The 20,317-nt window shown below is 45.6% G+C and overlaps 1 protein-coding gene across 3 annotated transcripts in view; it reads right to left on the bottom strand.

Annotated features, from left to right (window-relative positions):
• Window positions 1-20,317, bottom strand: part of NUTM1 (NUT midline carcinoma family member 1) — a 380,268-nt gene that overhangs the window by 220,667 nt on the left and 139,284 nt on the right. For 2 of the 3 annotated variants that reach the window (XM_078644819.1, XM_078644817.1), the window contains exon 4: window positions 10,292-10,548. In XM_078644819.1, coding sequence (XP_078500945.1) covers window positions 10,292-10,548 — 257 coding nt within the window. The remainder of the gene's footprint in view (window positions 1-10,291; window positions 10,549-20,317) is intronic. The other variant, XM_078644818.1, reaches the window with a different exon arrangement.

The raw sequence follows: 20,317 nt of genomic DNA on the forward strand, positions 1-20,317 counted from the left end.
CCACAAATATTCATTGGGTGATCATTATCTGGATGACTTTCTTTTTGTGGGCAAACAGGGATGTAGCATTTGTGAATTGGCAGGGGATGACTTTCAGAGTCCAATGAGTAAATTGATTGTGCCTTGGACACTGGAAAAGACAGTGGCCTGAGCAGAAATTTTACCTTTTTGAGTATTAAATTGGAGGTAAAGGATTACCGACCACAAAAGGTGAGGTGATTTTGAAGGAAATGGTTGTGGGTAGAAAGCTGGAGTTGAACAAAATCTGGTTATTCTGGACCATTTAAACTTTACTTGCTGAGCTGTAAGGGCAGGTAGGACAATTTGCGTTAGGTTAGGGTTTTCAATGTCAGGAGCTTTGTTGCCTCACCACTGAGCAAAATATTCTATTGAACTGCGAGGAAACATGGTGCTGTAGAAATTCTTTTTGCCTGAATTTAATGAACCGACAATGTGGATATTGGATTATGTGATGTTGTGGCAAGTGCAGATATTGTCAGATGCTGCAGGTGCAAGGGGTCCTGTCTCTTTTGGGATGGTGGGTGGTGTGTGGACTGCTTGCCAAAATACTGGTTGAGGACAGAACAGTGTTCTTCCATTGTTAGTAGCCATGGTGCTTGGAGGTAAGGACGTGGCGGACAGGAAAGTTACATTCAACGTATATTGGCTGTGGGGTTTTAGGTTTAAACCTATAATAACTGATAAAACCCCACTGAAAGAAAAATAGCCCTCACAGGTGAAAACATATAAACACTGAAAAAACACCTGCACAACCACAAACTAAATGCCATTCAAAGAAAGGAAAAAGAAAGTGAAAGAGTCAGTGAAAGAGTTTATTGACCCTTACTGAAAGGGTCAATAAAATGTAACTTTGTTATACAAGCTAGCAGTAAGAAAGACTGGCTTACATTATTCTGTTTGAGTTTTGTTCTTTAGGGATGCCACTAAAATATTATTTCTTCTTCCTTTTACTTTTTTCAGTTTTATGGCCTTTGGTCTAAAGATGCAGGGTTTAGTTTCACGTTTTAGGTTTAGTTTAATTATTTTATAAACTGTAGAGATTCAGGACATATCAAACTCACATTTGATATTTTGGCTGCATTTGATTCTTTCACTGATAGGTAAAATGGCTAGTTTCATAAAAATCTTTCCTAATATGTGTCATCACATTTGCCCACAGACAATGGGTAAAACCCTTAATACATCAGACCATAGTTTCTAGTGGGTCAGTATTGATAGTAGGTGAATTGCCTACACCTCAGGCTTTAAACATTAAATCTAAGGTATAGTGACAAGTATATATATCATCAAGCATCTGGGATAGTGGTGAAAACATGACACCAGACTTTTGGAAAACATGGAACGCAGTTTCACTTTTCATGCTCTGCAAAAAAGGTTCTTTCCAAGCTCAACAAAGATTGGAGTGATATTGTTTGTATTTGTAGTGATTCAGCTACGTATATAAAAAAAATTGTGTGATGACCTGTCAAAATTGATACCCGAGCTGAGGTGATTCCCTGTTGGAGATCCTTGCCACTTGTTAGATGGTATGCTGAAAGCATCTTTACAATCTTCAGAGTTAATGAGGGATGCTATTGACTTTTTAGTCCATTCTGGTGCACTCTTTTCTTATGCCCAGGAACTAAAACGCAAATATTTATCATTTCGTGCTTTATGTGGCATCAAAGAAAGAGTCATCCAAACTGTGCCCCTTAGCTGACGGTTCTCAGCCCAAGGGGCTATGAATGCTGAGAGGGCCTTTTCAGAGAAGTTTACATGGGAAGGAAAGCGCGAGCGCACATGACCAAAGATGCACTCAAGAAGTATTGTATGGTGTACTACAATAAGATTATTTTGCAAAAATCTCTTTGGACCTCATCTACACTATACGTACACTGTCTATATACCATGTTCGTTAAGTACAGAAAGCAAGCAATGATAAAAGCAAAACGTTCCATAAACACCGGAAAAACACTTTTTCTGTTGTTTTTAGTGGCGTGAAAATGTTTAACCACTGATAACAACTGTTTTTTAAGATATTGAAAACACTGGAAAAAACCCCACCAGAATTTACCAAAAATATAAACTGAAAACAGGACAGCCTAAACGTATACTACGAGAGTGTTGTTGCACTGGCCAACGGGCAGATGGCATATGACCTGAGGTTTTATGACTGTTGAGAGTGCTCTGGTACTGGTGTAAAAGTCACTGATGTTGCCAACTAGAAGTTACAGTCAAAATTGATAGCAGTTTCTGGCTAGTGGAGCACAGCAGAGAGGTAATTTGTTGGCAGAATTCGTAAAAAAAAGACGTAATGATGGGGTGCATTTAGCATGGGATGGATTGAGCCTAATTTATTAGAGATGACCATATCTGCTATATTGGCTGCTGTGTTCTACGGTAAATTCTTCTGAGACTATGAGCCATGACTGGTGAGTACGGTAGGAGACTTTTTCTAGGTTGGGCAAAGGACAAAGGGTGGTTAAGGGTAGCATTTGGATGAGAAGAATTTGGGGAATACTGAGGGAGTTTAGTTACCCAATTTCTCAGGTGTTTATTTTCAGTTGTGCATGGTTTGGTTATTCCTGAGGACTTTTCAGAATCACTGCGCTCGTGATATGGGAAGAAGCTGTAGTAGCAGGAAGTATAAGAGGCCCCAGATTACTTAGTGTTCAGTTAAGCGGTTCAGGCAGTCTAAGAATGTCCAGCTGGGCAAGCGTTTTGTTTTGAAATTGGGGATTTTTTTTAAATCGCTTTTTCCCTAGGTTGAGCATTTTGTCATAAGAATGGCAGGTAGTTGTCTGCTTTCGAGTTTTGGGAAAGGTGATGAAGAGGCGGGTTTTCTCACAATTCAGTTTGGTACACATTCATTCAGAATAGCGGCTGCAGCGAAGGCAGACAGGTTTGGTTCTTACTTCTATAGGCTGGTGAAAATCAGTTTACTGATGATGTTACATTAGACCGAAGTGTTATTTTAAGTGTCTGTCTAATTCGGTTTTCCACTGATTCGATATGTTGTTAATGGGAGGCACTGGGTGGTTTAAGTAAGGGAAGAAATGCGTTACTTACCTGTAACTGCAGTTATCCAGTATTGGTGTCTTTCATAGATTCACATGCCTGAATCATTCCCCGTCGTCGAGACGGGAGTCTCCGGTACATAGAAAAGTGATGTCCTATAGAGAATAGTAGGCCTAAAGGCCTCACCTTAGTAACATATCCATGTCCTTTTGTAATAAGGACCAAACTCTAAACAAGAGCCAATCAGCTATCACCTCCCTCTAGAACCTTCCTGGCAGGAGCCTCAGTCCCTCAGATTTTCGTACGCACTAAGCTAAGTAGGCGTGACACTGAGAGAGTTAGGTGAGTCCTTCAAGGGGAGGCAGGAGGGTTGCATGTGAATCTATGAAAGACACCAATACTGGATAACTGCAGTTACAGGTAAGTAACGCATTTCTTATCCAGTATTATGGGTGTCTTTCATAGATTCACATGCCTGAATCAGAGTAGCAAGTAATGCAGAGTGCACATTTCTGATGGAACAGCATATACTATTCCTTAGATAATACACATCATGCGAGCATGAACCTCATTAGACATCCACAATAAGTATTAGTAAAGAAATGTGCATACCAGAGTAGGATGGAGGGACGGAGGAAGGCTCACCTTACTGAAATATATATAGCTGAACACCGATTGTCCCACTGCTGCATCCTTCCTCAGCTCCGTATCCAGGCAGTAGTGCCTAGTGAATGTATGCGGCGACTTCCATGTTGCCGCCCTGTAAATGCCAATGACTGGCGCCCCTGCAAAGAGAGCCATAGACATAGCTCTCGTGGAGTGCGCTCTCACTTTGGAATGCAATGGCTGTCCAGCTTGGTCATGACAGAAAGCAATGGCTGCAGAAATCCATCTGGAGATACTCTGCTTGGTAAGTGGTAGACCTTTCCTAGGGCCGCTGTAAGCTACGAAGAGCTGGTTAGATTTCCTGAATCTTTTCGTTTTGCCAATGTAAAACTTCAAGCATTGTTGAGATCCTTAGAATGCAGCGATCTTTCAGTTGCCATGCTTGGGTTTGGAAAGAAGGAACGCAGAACCACAGGTTCATTTAGGTGGAAGTCCGACGGGACTTTTGGGATAAACCTAGGATTGGTTCTCAGGATTACTCTGTCGTTTTTAAAACTGTAGAAAAGGATCCTGGATTGAAAACGCCTGTAGCTCACTGACCCTCCTTGCAGATGTGAGCGCCAGGAGGAGTGCTATTTTCCACGAGACATACTTCAGGTCAGCTCTGTGTACTGGTTCGAACGGATGTTTCATGAGCTGGTTAGGAACCGCATTGAGATGCCAGGCAGGTGGCAACACACTTACTGGCGGGAAAGATCTATATAATCCTTTTAGAAATTGCTTAATCGACCAGCTTGACCAGAGAGATTGACTCGTTGAAGTTCTTTTATAACGAGATATTGCTGCTAAGTGTACTTTAATGGAGGAGTGGGCTAGGCCCTACTGTGCCAGATGTAATAGATAAGGTAAGATTTGCTCCGGTGAGGAGGAGAAAAGCCGAATGCTTTGATCTGCACACCAAACACAAAAGCGCTTCTATTTCAGGGAATACGTTTTGGTCGTTCTATCTGCCCTTGCTCTGGCAAGAATGTCCCTACAGTCTTGTGGAAAATTCAGATTGTGGAACTCTCGGAACTCAGGAGCCCGGTACCTAACCTGAGAGACTTCAGATCCGGATGTTGTTCATTGTGAGCAGAGATGGATACTGCCGTAGGTGGATCGGCGGCTCCAGGGATAGACGGTGGAGCTCTGAACTAATGTTGCCTCGGCCAAGTTGGGGCTATTAAAATTAGAGTACAAGGCTCCACCGAAATTTTCCTGAGGACTGTAGGAAGCCTCGGGAGTGGCGGAAAGGCGTACGCAATGACGCTTGCGCCATGCGATGGAAAATGCATTCCCTAGAGACCCTGACTGGGGATGCCAACCTGCGAAGTGTGGGCATTTGGCGTTCATTCTCGTCGCAAATAGATCGATTTGCGGCGTGTCCCATCTGGAGAAGATCTGGTCGATAATTTGTTGATCTAGCTCCCACTTGTGTGACGATGTTTTCTGCCCGGTCAACGCGTTGGCGAGCACATTGTCCGCGCCTGGGACATATTCCGCCCTTAGGGTTGCATTGTGGAGTATGAGCCAATTCCAGATTTTTTTGCGACTCGCGAGAGAGTGTCAGCGAGCGTGTCCCTCCCTGTTTGTTGAGGTAGTGCATAGTCGTGGTGTTGTCTGTCCGGACGAGCACCAGGGAATATTTGATTCTTGGCAGGAAAACATGAAGGACCAGGAAGACCGCCCGCAATTTCTTCTCCATAGGAGACCACTACCCGCTTATCTGTAGCTCTTGCAGAAGAGCTCCCCAGCCTTCCAAGGAGGCGCCTGTTGTGGCAATACGAGGAGTAGCCAGAAGCAGGAATGACAAGCCTTGAGACAGGATTTGAGATGACATCCACCATTGAAGGGCTCCGACCATCTGAGGATTCACTTTTATGTGGCCTTCGAATGACCCTGTGCATTGGACCCACTGCTTTGAGAGCGCCTCCTGTAGATTCCTCATTCGTAGTCAACAGTGAGGAATCAGGATGATACACACTGACATCATCCCCAGGAGGGATTTGAAGAGGCGGACTGTCAAGACTTTCTTCGAGGCTACTATAGCAGCTAGTGCAAGGGGCTTGTTCATCCTCTCTCTGGATGGGAAAGCTTTTGCCGACCGTGTGTCCAGGGTTGCACCTAGGAAACTGATGCACTGAGAAGGATGTAGGACCGATTTTTCCTGATTGAGGGTGGGACCCAAGCAATCGAAAAGCTTTAAACAGGCGTTGGAAGACCTAGACGCGTCTTCTAAGGATGAAGCCTTGACTAGCCAGTCATTTAGATACGGAAAGACCTGGTGATGGCACTGTCTGAGATATGCCGCCACCGTGGTACGACATTTCGTGAATATGCGCGGTGCAGACTTGAGCCCGAAGGACAAAACGCAAAACTGCAAGTGTCTGCCCGCTACCGCAAATCTTAAGTACCTTTTTGTGATTCCTGTGAATTGGGATATGGAAGTAAGCGTCCTGTATGTCTACGGACGCCCTAAAATCCTGCTCTTACAGTAGTCGCAAGACCTCCTGGATCGTTACCATGCGAAACGCCTGCTTCTTAGGAATTTGTTGAGGGCCTTGAGGTCCAAGATTGGTCTCCACTTCTTGTCTTTTTTCTGGATCAAAAGAAGCGGGAATAAAGCCCTTTTCCCTTCCGAGATGGAGGTACTCTCCCTACTGCTCCTATCTGCAGCATAATCGAGATCTGTCATAGAAGCAGCCGTAGATTTTTGTCATTTCCGCTGTCCTTTACCTTGAAAGGACGACCTCCCAAAAGAGGATTGCTTGTTTTGCTGTTGTTGGCGCTGTTGGTATTGCGGTCTACTTTGGCCTGAAGAGCAGGAAGACTTGTATTGATAATTTCCTCTGTAGGAAGACTGTCCTCTTCCTCTATTTCTACTAAAGGACTGGTTCTTATACTGAAGAGTGCCCAAAGCTCTCGCAGTGTCTGCTTCGTCAATTTTTTGTGCCAAATAGAAACTGGCTATCATATGGCATGTCCAAAATCTTTGTTTGCACCTCAGGACTGAAAGAGGTTGCCTTTAGCCATCCTTGGAGCCGCAAGACTGCTGCTCCAGCCAACTGGCGGAACCCTGTCATAGCGATATCCATCGCGCAGTCTATAGTTTCTGACGCCGATGCTTCACCATCTAGCAGAATCCTCTTTACTTCCTCTTTGGATTAATTTGGCAATTCCGACAGGTATGGGGCTATGTGTGCCCACAATTGTCCATGATAGCGTCCCAAGAGCGCTAGAGCGTTCACGGCCTTTACCGTCATTGCCGACATTAAGGAAAACCTGTTCCTAATGTCGTCCACTCTTTTTCCTTATCAGGAGGAAGCGACAAAGGGGCCGAAGGATTCCTGGAGTTCTTCTGGGCCGCCTGTGTCACTACGGAGTCTGGCTTAGGATGTCCTGTTAAACACGCCGGTGCTGTATCTGGCGCCCTATACTTCTTATCTAACTGAGGGATCACTGGCGATACAGAGGAGGGGTTCTGCATGACCCTTACCCCTTCTGACTATAGGTAATCGATAATCGGTATTGACCTTACTGCCTTCTTGAGAGGTTCTTTGAAGTCATACAAGAAGCAGGCCTGTTCTTGAGAGGTCCTTGAGATCTTAAAACGTTGAGCAGCCCTCTCTACCATATTATAAGAAATTCCAGAATTGGCGGATTTTCCCTCGTAGATCGCCGTCATAGACTATGCCGTCGTAGACGAGCAGTCATAGATGAGGCCGTCGTAGACGACGCCATAGATGATCCGTCGTAGACAAGGCCGCCGACGCCGTCGTAGACTAGCCTTTGTAGATGAGGCCGTCGTAGATGAGGCCGTCGTAGACGAGGCCATCATAGACGAGGCCATCATAGACGAGGCCGTCATAGACGAGGCCATTCTATACTAGGCCCTTGTCGACGGCGTAGATAGGCCGATGGATCAAGCCCTGATCTTTGGACTGGGTAAGAGTGGTCTGCTCAATTCAGACACTCTGTTCATCACCACCCCCTTTTCTGTATCGTTTTTGGCCACTATAGGTGTGGCAGGGTATACTCAGACATGAGTCCCTTTCTCACTGCTCCATCAGGATTCAAGCAAGCCGGGCCGAAGAGGCTGAAATGCCAGAAACCGGTCCCCGGTAGCTTGTCTCCTTTCTGGTGAAGAATTGGCTTGGTAGTTTGGTCTGCCCTGTTCCCATGATGCACTGGGCCAGGGACAGACTAATTTGCACATAGCCAGGTTCTGAGCTGGGATGGGGCAGTGAGATAAATAACGGTGATGGATCAAGCCCTGATCTTTGGACTGGGTAAGAGTGGTCTGCTTAATTCAGACACTCTGTTCATCACCACCCCCTTTTCTGTATCGTTTTTGGCCACTATAGGTGTGGCAGGGTATACTCAGACATGAGTCCCTTTCTCACTGCTCCATCAGGATTCAAGCAAGCCGGGCCGAAGAGGCTGAAATGCCAGAAACCGGTCCCCGGTAGCTTGTCTCCTTTCTGGTGAAGAATTGGCTTGGTAGTTTGGTCTGCCCTGTTCCCATGATGCACTGGGCCAGGGACAGACTAATTTGCACATAGCCAGGTTCTGAGCTGGGATGGGGCAGTGAGATAAATAACGGTGATGGATCAAGCCCTGATCTTTGGACTGGGTAAGAGTGGTCTGCTTAATTCAGACACTCTGTTCATCACCACCCCCTTTTCTGTATCGTTTTGGCCACTATAGGTGTGGCAGGGTATACTCAGACATGAGTCCCTTTCTCACTGCTCCATCAGGATTCAAGCAAGCCGGGCCGAAGAGGCTGAAATGCCAGAAACCGGTCCCCGGTAGCTTGTCTCCTTTCTGGTGAAGAATTGGCTTGGTAGTTTGGTCTGCCCTGTTCCCATGATGCACTGGGCCAGGGACAGACTAATTTGCACATAGCCAGGTTCTGAGCTGGGATGGGGCAGTGAGATAAATAACGGTGATGGATCAAGCCCTGATCTTTGGACTGGGTAAGAGTGGTCTGCTTAATTCAGACACTCTGTTCATCACCACCCCCTTTTCTGTATCGCCATTCTATACTAGGCCCTTGTCGACGGCGTAGATAGGCCGTCATAGACGAGCAGTCATAGACAAGGACGTCGATGACGATGCCGTCGTAGACGAGCCATCGAAGATGAGCCTTCGTAGATGAGGCCATCGTAGACGAGGCCCTCGTCGATGCCGTAGACAGGCCGTCGTAGACGAGCAGTCATAGACGAGGCCACCGTCGACGCTCCCGTCGACGCTCGTCGTCGACGTTCTCGTCGACGTTCTCGTCGTCGTCGACGCTCTCGTCGTCGACGCTCTCGTCATCGTCGACGCTCTCGCCGTAGACGAGCCATCGTAGACGAGGCCATCGTAGAAGAGGCCATCGTAGACGAGGCCATCGTAGAAGAGGCCATCGTAGAAGAGGCCATCGTCGACGCCGTAGACAGGCCGTCGTAGACGAGTAGTCACAGATAAGGCCGTCGTCGACAACGTCGTCGTAGACGAGCCGTCGTAGATGAGCCATCGTAGATGAGGCCATCGTAGACGAGGCCATCGTAGACGAAGAGGCTGTAATAGGCAATGACCATGGTGTTTTCCGTCGACGATCCTGTTGACGATGTTGGCTTCTTAGTCTTTACCTCAGGAGGTATAGAAGACTTCTTTCTGAAGGGTCCCATGACCAGAGGAGGTGATTTTGACGGCTTAGAAGTCGTCCTTTTTATATGGTTTTTCTCCAAAAGCAAGTCCTTTACTCTCCTTTTCCACAGAGTGAGGAGATTTTGAAGGACTGCGCCCAGAAGACCCATGAGTGGTCTTTTTGAGGGCCTTCTCAGGACGTTCCCCTGAGGAATCAGTCTGAGGAGATTCTCTTCTCTTTTGAGGTCTGCTAGACGTTGAGGGCAACGCCTCATCACAGTAACTGGAGAAAATAAAAAACCTCCTTTCTGGTCTTAACCATATTAAACGTCGACCTTCACGACCTCTCAAACATTTACTTGAGAAAGTGCGACATACCTTGCAGTCTTTGGCCTGCGGTATAGACAGAAAATGCGGTCAGTGTGAGAAACAGAGCAGAGCAACCTCTTGGAACAAGAAGCACAGGCTCTAAAATAAAATTCTTTCTTCTCCTTACAGACCTTCTTTAAAGAATGTATTTGAAGATAATCCATAGTAGAAAAGCAAAGTTATTTAATGAAGTGAAAAAAAAACCACAGAATCTGAGCAGAACTCAGAGGAGACTCCCTTAGCACAACGTGCGGTAGAAAATCTGATGGACTGAGGCTCCTGCCAGGAAGGTTCTAGAGAAAGGTGATAGCTGATTGGCTCTTGTTTAGAGTTTGGTCCTTTTTACAAAAGGACATGGATATGTTACTAAGGTGAGGCCTTTAGGCCTACTATTCTCTATGTATGTCTATAGGACATTACTTTTCTATGTACCGGAGACTACCGTCTCGACGACGGGGAATGATTCAGGCATGTGAATCTATGAAAGACACCCATAATACTGGATAATGATAGTATATGTGTTTTCAGTGAGTGAGGAAGGAGATGTTATCATGTTGTAGTTGTTCAGTGTTAATGAATGAAATGTTTTCAGCCACTCATTTTCTTGCTCATTCAGTCACTTACACACCTTAGACACAAACATCTGGTTGTCGCACAGCTGGTGTATGTAGTTTAGAAGTTCTGGACTGGCATCTTCCTGTTCTTCGGCTTCTTCATCGTGCTCTTCAGTCATACTTCGTAGCCCCGCCATGATCTCCATGTACTGCTCTAATGCCTCCGGTGGGACCTCCTTGGCAGCAGGAGGCGCTGCAGGCTTCGCTGGCTTCCTCTGTCTACGCTTTGGTTGGGCAACCTTGCAGGCGGACTTCTTAGGAAAGTACACTGCTGAGAAATAGGGAAGGCAAAGTCAGAGTGGATGCACAGGGGTACAAGGAGCGCACATTTACAAGCGAGGATGGTCAAAGAGCAAAGCCCTTCCAACTCCATTTGCAGGTCGCAACTGGTCCAAATAAAATTAGTGGTACTGTTTTGCTGATGTTACAAATCCATGGAAATAGGGTTAGGGTCCTTAATGAGATTTGCGGGGAATGTCCAGACTAATGTGAGAATAAGCTTTACCTGCTTCCTGATCTGTGCCTAACGACCACAGTAGCCCAGATATGTTTTTATATTTGTTCCACTCCTTAGGAGCATAATTGAACTGTTCAAGGAGTTTTCACTGAGAAATTTTCCCTTGCTTTTCTCCAATTTGAACTTTTCTGTTTCGGGACCTCTTTTTGGGCCACCACCTGTTGGCCAGAAACCAGTCTTGTCCACCTATGTGAACAATATAGGTATTAAAATGGACTCCGCTTTGTCCTTGGTGTGTGTGTGTGTGTTTGTTTGTGTGTGTGTGTGTGTGTGTGTGGGGGGGTGTGTATGTGTGTGTGTGTGTGTATATATTGAAAAAAACAGGTTTCAGGGATGTTATAGTTAGAGATTAGCATTTAAAAAAACGTAGAAATTCATTTGAAAAACCACAGGTTTCAGGGACGTTATAGTTAAGCTGACATTTCACTTGTACAAAACAGAGATATTCCGCCATTATAGTTAGCTGAGCTAACTATAACTTGCGCTACCGCAATGCACTGTTCATTACGTCACATATTACATCACTCATAACATGGTCAGTGACATCACTGATGACATCTCAAATGACATCACTGGTGACATCCTCCAGTGACTGTTTCTGAAAAATTTAAGAACTATATATGCACCAAGGTGTATTGAAGAATGAGTGGGCGTATGAGTGTCTGTATGAATGATTTATTGGATGGGTGACTGAGCGATTAAACGTGTCTTAGTGAATGTATGGGTGAGTGACTAATCTTAGTGAATGTCTGTATCAGTCTGTCGGTTGGTGTTTAAGTGGCTGCATGGGTTGGTTAGTAGCTACATGAGTGTCTATATGGGTTAATGATTGGTTGTCTCAATACCTGCATGGGTGCCTGAATGTCTCTATGGGTGGTTGGGAGTGTGTGACTCCCTGCATGGATGTGTGAGTGGGTGATTCTCCGGGTGTAAGGGGTCATGACTGCGCCTACGAAGAGCTGTATGGGTGAGTGAGTGCGCGTATGGCTGTGTTGGTGAGTGGATAGATGTCTCAGTGGTTTATGTGTGAGTAACTACATATGTGATAGACAGTATATGTGAGTGTTAGAGTATCTAAGTGACTGTATGGGAGAGTGAGTGATTGATAGTGGTTGTATGGATGAGTGTGTGCTTGTGCCAGTGATTGTGAAAGAGAGTAAGTATGTGTTACTATCTGTATGAATAAGTGAGTTGGTGTATGTGTATATAACTGCATAGGTGAGTAAATGGCAGCGTGATTGATTCTTTGGGTGACTGACTAAGTGCCTGAGTAACTGTGTGGGTGAGTAGTGGTGTGTGGATGTATGAGTGCATTTATCAGTGGCTGTATTGATGAGTGACTGCGTGTACGAGTGATTGTATAGATGAGTGAGTAGATGTGTGTGCAGACCTATGAATCAGTGAGCGGGTATGTACTAAAACTGGTATTGGTGTGTGTATGGTTTCTAGAATGGTAGTCTGTATTTTAGAGTAGTGTATCAAACGTTATATTAGGGTGTGAGGCGGTACATCAGATATTAAGTGGATGACGTCGCAAAGATTCGTCAAAAGATATTGGCAAATCAAAAAATGCTTTTCCTATGTAGACTAGGTCCTAACCATAACTACCTACTGGGGAATGCCAGTAAGGGGGGTGTGGTGTGGTGTGGTGTGTGTGTGTGTGTGTGCGTGTGTTATCGATTGCGCCCATCAAAGTAGAACTACATAGGTAGTTCTACTTTGATGGGTGCAATCAATACATTCTCTAGCCTGCTGATCACACTATAGCCCATCATTTGTGATTGCTACGAATGACACAGCCTCGAATATAAGTGGTAAGTACCTGCATGCGTAACTGCGTCTATTCCTACACTCTTCATAACATCCCTTGTTTATGTGCAGTAAAGTTCAAAACCAAATCCCTGTACGATGCTTTCAAACTTTACACACATAATTAAACAGGGTGGCTTTAACACTGGTGGCGCCCAGTACGACAATATCTGTTGGTGCCCCCCCCCCCCCAATGGCCACCTCTGCCATAGATTCCCTCACTAGCACCCTTTAACAGTGCCTCTCAAGTCTCCATAAGCACGGTCTCTCAGATTCATTTAGTTTTATAGCACCGCTCATACCAGTGTAGGATGTCAGAGCACTTTACATCACACACACACATTACACTGAGACAAGCATATGTACGTACATAAGTGTTTAGGAAATGTTACATCAGACAGGACTACATGGTGTAGGAGTGACATTTCATCGATACTGGTAGGCAATAACATTTAGGAGTCCTTATTCTGGAAAAGCACAAATTCAGAATTTAAAACGTAACATCATTGTTAAGGGTTCTCTTAAATAATAAGAATTGTTTTCTACCAAAAAGAACCCTTTTCGCAAGATTGGGATGATGAAAGACTGGGCCAAAAAATATATAGCTCTAACATATACCTTGTAGTTTGCATTCAGCTCTTTGATGACAGTCAATGGCTCAACGTTCTAAATTAGGATTTTGACTTATAAACTATAAGTTACAAAAGGAGCTCTCTTGCAAAAGCACTGACCTACTCACATTATATGCACTTTGTTATTTGCCTCGTACACGTTCTTAGCAGCAGGCATTGTAACCCTCTGCGCTACCTTAGGATGACTCAAAACTTCCACTAGAAAAACCTCCGGTCTCTTTCCAGGAAAACGATGAATCACCAGCGTTATCTTGACATTTTAATTGATGCCTGAAAATTGCTGGAGGCCAGGAACATGCAGCAGGTGCTTTCAAAATGATAATATACTTGTAAAAATTACATCCCTACCCCAAGTTAGCGCTAGGTGCAGTGGCACTGATCGCACCACCCTAGAGACGGCCCTGTCATCAAAATGTTCTCACATAGTTCAAACTACAGCAAACCCCTTTTCAACTACCTAACCGAAGGGTGCTAAGGAACGGGGACAGCTTTAGCTCTGTTGGCGCCCTGTATGACAAACATATTTGGCACCCCCCCTCCGCCCATGACCTCGTCCTCAGATTCCCTCATGACCACTGGCAAAAACTGTCTCTCACCTCTCCATAGACACTATCCCACATCCCACATACATTTAATTTGTTTTAAAGCGCATATAAAGGCTGGCTTTACTAAGAAGAATGTATATCTTCCCGAACAAACCATTTTCAGCAACATTAGGAACAGATAATAAAAGACTGGGGTGGGAGGGACAGAACATCCAAACCTCTTTGCAGCGGGCATATTAACCCTCTATGCTACTTTAGGGCAAGTGAAAACTGCCACTTGATAAAACTCTGATCTCTCTCTAGCAGGAACATTAATCGCAAGAGTTATCTTGACATTTTTAATGCTACCTGAAAACTAGACGCATAAGGAATTTTGCCACAGTTGTTATTAGCATAATTTTATTGCTAGACACAGCCCCACCCCCCCCCTTGAGGTCAGCGCCCCCCTCCACAGATCAGCGCCGAGTACAGCCGCACCAGTCACACTCTCCTAAAGCCCACCCTTCTGAGAAATCCGATGCAAATCAGATTGCTTCATTTATTTATTTATTTATTTATTTATGCATTTTTATATAGCGCGGACTTTACCCAAAGGTGTCAGAGCGCTTCACAATAGGAACAGAACTGATACATGAGAACATTACGAGTGAGCAAAATACAAAGGCAAACGTTACATTAAATGAAGCAAAATTACAATTGTGCGCCAACAAGGTATAAGAGGTAGTAAACGGTGCATTACAAAAGTGACAATCGTGAGTCAACAAAATACAAGAGGTAGCAAACCGTGCATTGCAGGAGGAAAAAGTGACGTGTGCAGGTTACAAAAAGCGTACAGAATAAATATAGAGGTATAATACTGCAATATATGGAGGACACTCCAGCACAAGAACAAACGTTACGTAGGCACTGGTGGCACTTGTGCAGGTGTCAAAACAAACAAATGTAGGAGGTAGAAAACAGTGTGTTACCGGAGAGAGTGACGGGTGCAAGTCACCCATGAGTCCCAGACACAGGAGGAAGGACAATACTGCAATAAGAGGCAGACTATCAAACCACAAGAACACACTTGGAAGACACTTCCATAGTCAAATAAAGTAGGTTTTTCAGTAGTTGAAGGGCTTCCTTCAGATAGCATAGAGGGCATGAATTACATTTGGAAATGTCTTTGAAGAAGGAGAACTTTGAGGTCAGATTTGAAGGCTTGGGAGGAGGAGGTGGTCCGGAGCTGAGGCGGAAGTGAGTTCCAGATTCTCACTGCACTGCCTGAAAAGGATTGGGCCATCGATCTCTCCTTCTTGAAAGTGGGAGGTTCAAGCAGTAGATTTTCCGCATTTCGTGATGGTCTAGAGCCTCCAGAGAGTTTCAGTTTATTCGCCAGGTAGCGCGGAGAGGAGGAGTGCAAGGCTTTATGGGTGATGCAGGCAGTCTTGTAGATAGCTCTAGCCTCGATGGGGAGCCAGCGGAGGGAGGATAACATGGGAGTGATGTGGTCGCTTCTTTTGGCCCCATAAATGAAACGAGCTGCTGAATGTAGAACAGACTTAAGGGGGGATAGGTGGGATTTGGGGAGGCCGGTCAGAAGAGAATTGCAGTAGTCCAGTCTGGAGAGGACCAGCGATTGGACCAGGGTTTTGAGGTCATGCACCGGGAAGAAGCGACGAATCCCCCAAAAAAGGCGCAGTTGGTATCGGGCAGACTTTGCAATTGAATTAATGTGGGAAAGTAGATTGAGTTTTGTGTCGAGTATGACACCAAGGGATTTTGCGCTGTCGACAATGATGGGATTAGTGTTCAGCAGATTCATCTGGTCCATCCATGATTGCACCGGGGGGGGGAGAAAGTGAGGAGGAGGAACTCAGTTTTGGAGGGGTTCAGGATCAGTTGATGTGTTGACATCCAGTTATGAATGGAGTCGAGGGTAGAGCTTAGGACAGAGAGATCGTGCGCGGAGGCAACCTTGAGGTAGATTTGAGTGTCGTCAGCGTAGAGGTGATATTTGACCCCAGATTTACTTAGGAGATTTCCCAGAGGTTCCAAATAGAGATTGAACAATGTGGGAGCAAGAATAGAGCCTTGGGGAACACCTTGACCCACCGCCAAAGGAGGTGAGAGACTGTCCTCTATTTTGATCATTTGGGATCTATCAGAGAGGAAAGAAGCAAACCATTTAAGCACGGTGCCTTCCATGCCCATTCTCTGTTGAAGGGTGTTGAAGAGGGTGTTGTGGTTGACGGTGTCAAAGGCTGCCGAAAGGTCAAGGAGAATTAGAAGACAAGACCCCCCCGAGTCTAGTATTCTCAGCGCGTCATCGATCACTTGCAGCAGGGCAGTTTCAGTGCTGCAGTTTTGGATGAAGCCGGACTGAAAATTGTCAAGAAGATCATTTTCCTTGATATGACGAGAGAGTTGTTTTGCAACACATCTTTCTGTGATCTTCGCAAGAAAGGGTAGGTTAGTGATGGGGCGGAAGTTGTTGAGGTCATTCGCATCCGCAGTGGGTTTTTTAAGCAGAGGGGTGACCTGCCCAGATTTGAAGGGAACAGGGAGGGAACCTTGACAGAGGGAGAGGTTGACCAGAGTGGTCCAATAGGGAAGAGAAAGGGTATAGAAGTCAATGGCAATGGCACTGGGGATGGGGTCAAGCGAGTGGTTGGAGGGCTTTGTTTCGAGGATGCACTTGAGGAGGACATCTTCAGAGATGGGGTCGAAGTTCTGCCAGATGGCTAGTGATTTGCGCTCCTCTGGAGGGGTAGGATGAGCGACCTGAACCACAAGTGATTTCACTTTTTCGTCAAAGAATACAGCTAAATCAGCAGCTTTCTTTGTAGAATCCTCCAATTTGGAGGTTGGGGAGAGTAGTTAGGGGTCTTGATGAGATCAAATAGTTTTTTGGGTCTATTTTTGGCTGAGTCAAGGAGGGTTCTGAAGTGTGATGCTTTCCCAAGGAAGATGTGCTTGTGGTACTCGGATCTTGCTGAACGAAGAGTGGCCAAGTTATCGGTGGAGGGTGCTTGCCTCCAATGTTTCTCCAGGCGTCTTAGGTGTTTCCTTTCTTCATATAGGGATTTGCTGAACCAGGGTGCTGAGGGAATGGGCCTTTTCTTTTTGCTTTGGAGAGGAGCAACGCTATTGATTTCGACTGCAAGGACTGAGAGGCATTGTGAAGTGAGATCATCAATATCTAGGTTCGGATCTAGTCTTGGAAGTGACAGAAAAGCTGATTCACAGAGGGAAGCAGTGTCAATGTTTTTAGCGTCACGGAACCAGGAGGTAGCCCTCTTGGGTTGGCCAAGAGTGATAGAGTGAGCTAGGAGAAGAGAGAATGGAATGAGGAGGTGGTCAGACCAGTCTACGTGAATAGGGGTAGCGATAGAAAGCATGCCTGCTTTAGAAATAACAAGGTCCAGGATAGAACCCTTAGAGTGTGTTAATTCTGTGCAGTGTTGGGTAAGATCGTTTGTAGAGAGGAAGGAGGCCAGCCCGTTCGCGGAAGAGTCTTGCATGGAGCCCCAGTGGAGATTGAAGTCACCACTGATTGTCACTTTGTGCGTATTGGTCACTGATGAAGTCAGTGAGTTCCTCCATAAATGAAGGGCCACTGCCAGGTGGGCGGTATATGACATGGAATCTAAGGGGTGAGCGGTGGTGTAGTTGAAGCTCAAGAGATAGACATTCAAAGGTGCGGAATGCGCTGATGGGAAAAGCCTTGAGTTGAAGGGAGTTTCTAAAGATAACTGCAACACCTCCCCCAACTTTGATAGGTCTGTCATTCCTGAAAATAGAGTAGCCAGTGGGTAGGAGGAGATCAAACATGGAATGAGAGGTATCGTTGAACCAGGTCTCTGTTAAGAAGAACAGGTCAATATTGTGAAGGGTGATAATGGCCATTGTCAGGTCAGTGACAATTCATGGCCTTGTCAGGTCAGTGTCTGAAGAGTTTTATAAGTGAAGTTGACTCAACAATCCAGAAGAGCTTTGGGCCTCACAAAGGATATAAATGTGCTGTACAAATACCATTAAACGCAGTACAAGTTTCTAAAAGGTTCTTTCAAATGGCACAAAATGTGATAAGATTTGACTGATCTCTCTTATCAGTGTGTGCATTGGTGGTGTTCTTGATATGTTACCTAATCCAGTAACACTATTTCAAATTGAAAAGGGCGTGCAGCAGGAGTCTCGAATCATTAAATTGATTCAAGAGAAGCCGTGGTGTAATATTGGTTGTTCAAATGGAAGGCCAAATCCAGTAAATTTAAGTTTAGCAGTTAAGTTTAATTCGAGTTCTCTGCACACAAGAAACAGGTGTGTAAGGTTCCGCTGCAGCAACTATACTGAGCTGGAACCCATGCAGTGGAACGTTACCATGTCATGACATGGAACATCACACCATCACAACACATTCATAAGAATACAAACCATAACACATCACCTTCCGTATACCAAATTACAAAGTAAGATACAAATATGAATAATGAATAACCAGCATCGCCACCCCTATATAAATGTAAGAAAGAAAAGAAAAAAAATTAATCATCCCACGACAAAATCCTTAAGCCATCACTGTAAATCTCTTTTTCTGCCACTCTTACCAACAGTGGCTGCTCCCCCATTGGGGCGTAGGGGCGTCGCCCCACTACTTTTTCGCAGTGTGAGAAGGCAGAAACATAAATGGTAATTACTACCACCATTTAGGTTTCTGCTTCTCGCACTGCGAGAAAGCAGGAGTGTCTAGTAGGGGGTGGGCGGTCCTGCTCGAGGACAGGGGGGAGAGGCTTGCCCACTTTTGTGCGGATTGACTATTTGGTCAGCCAGGCCACTCCCCCCTGCCCTCGAGCAGGACCGCCCAAACTCCCTTTTTAGGTCTCGCTAGCGAACGCAGCGCGTGCGCTGCTTTGCCTTGCGAGACTCTATTGCTGCCACTTTCTGTCCCGAAGGGAGATAGGAGGTGGCGCGCGCGGACATGAGATGTGCACGCGTACTGACAGGAGATGTGCACTCCGTTCACGTGCACATCTCCTGTCCCGGAGGCTGGCAGCGCGTGCATCGCGCACTTTCAGTTTCCCTCCCCCGATCGGCTCCACAGAGCCAGCTTGTTGTCATATTCTATCAGCTCACGCTTTCCCTACTCCAATGTGCATTTTGCAGTCTCAGTTATTCACAATTAATACTGTTAGTTGGAAGTTCCAGTGTTATCTTTGCTGCTTCATTATCTTTTTTAAAAGTTTTTTCATTATGTTAAGTAGGAAGCTATGTGGCCTTGTCAGAGTGCACGTTCCAGAGGGCGTGGGGGTTCAGTGGTCATGACCTGGAATGCCAGGCAGGTGGAGCGTACAGCAGGAACAGTTGACTATCTCATCTGCCCTTTTCACGTAGATTGCTGGGGTAGTATAAATGCTGGAATTCTCTTGGGTACAAGTAGGCCTCCCTATTTAACGATGTGCACGTTACACCTCTCGGTTATGAGAAAGCAGGTCTCTCTTGATTCGGCCATCACCACCGTCTCTTCAAACTAGTCAATCACCCATGTCACTGAGGAGGGAACGTTCATACCCTGCACAGCACCTCCAGACACACACCACCATGCACACACAAACTTGCCATCAGCACCCTACATATAAAAGAGCACAACTATTTCAGCATTTACTCCACCGTACCGAACCTCCACCCACCTCCAAACACAAAAGGCAAACTTAATAGTACAAACAAACAATAAAATAAGGCAGGGTCTGCTGTTTCCCAGTTACTGCTGTCGCATCGAGCACTCTCCCTACAATACCATGCAACAGAGGTGTAGACATGCCGCTGCCTTCTAATTTGGGACTATGTCTTGCTTGCCCTGAAGCCACTACTACAAAGGATCTGCACATCCCTGGCTGTGACACCAAGCAACATTACAACAGCAAACAACACCCTAAGACGCATTCCCCTTTCAGTCACCACAGGCACGGGCCACACTCCTGCTTGTCACACACTACACCACAACAGTATAATCGCATGCATTCAGAATCCCAACCCAAAAACGCGCCGATGTGCTCTCACCTTGCAGCCATCACCGGCACAGACTTGTTCCCAAAACAGATCAGCAAAAGGCCACGCTCAAGTAATCAAATGCCATTCCGTCACCAGTAGCCTCAAGGTTCCAAATAGAACTGAAACACTGCAGTGCGGGAGGCCCCGTGAATCATAACTGCATCTCAAGGACATGTGCTTTCATGCTCCCAGTGCACACACCTGTGATCACACTATAGCATGCACAAATAAAAGCAGAGAACAACAACATTAACTTCTGTATCGGATATAATGCTTGACAAATAAAGTCGGTACCACTGGAGCGCATCAGTGTCACACTTTTCTATATACACCATGTTGCAGACCATGCCAGTAACGACAAAGGTAGAAAACGCCAGCGAGAATAAATTTAAAAAGGAAAAATGAATTCAAAATGGACTGTAAGACCGCATTTGTAATACGCCAGCCACCTGGTTGTTGGGTGTCTTGCTGCTGGTCTTAGACAATACGTAAAGAAGTTAGAGGGGG

This window comes from Lissotriton helveticus, chromosome 5_1 (genome assembly GCF_964261635.1).
Source record: "Lissotriton helveticus chromosome 5_1, aLisHel1.1, whole genome shotgun sequence".
In the NCBI taxonomy this organism is placed as follows: Eukaryota; Metazoa; Chordata; class Amphibia; order Caudata; family Salamandridae; genus Lissotriton; species Lissotriton helveticus.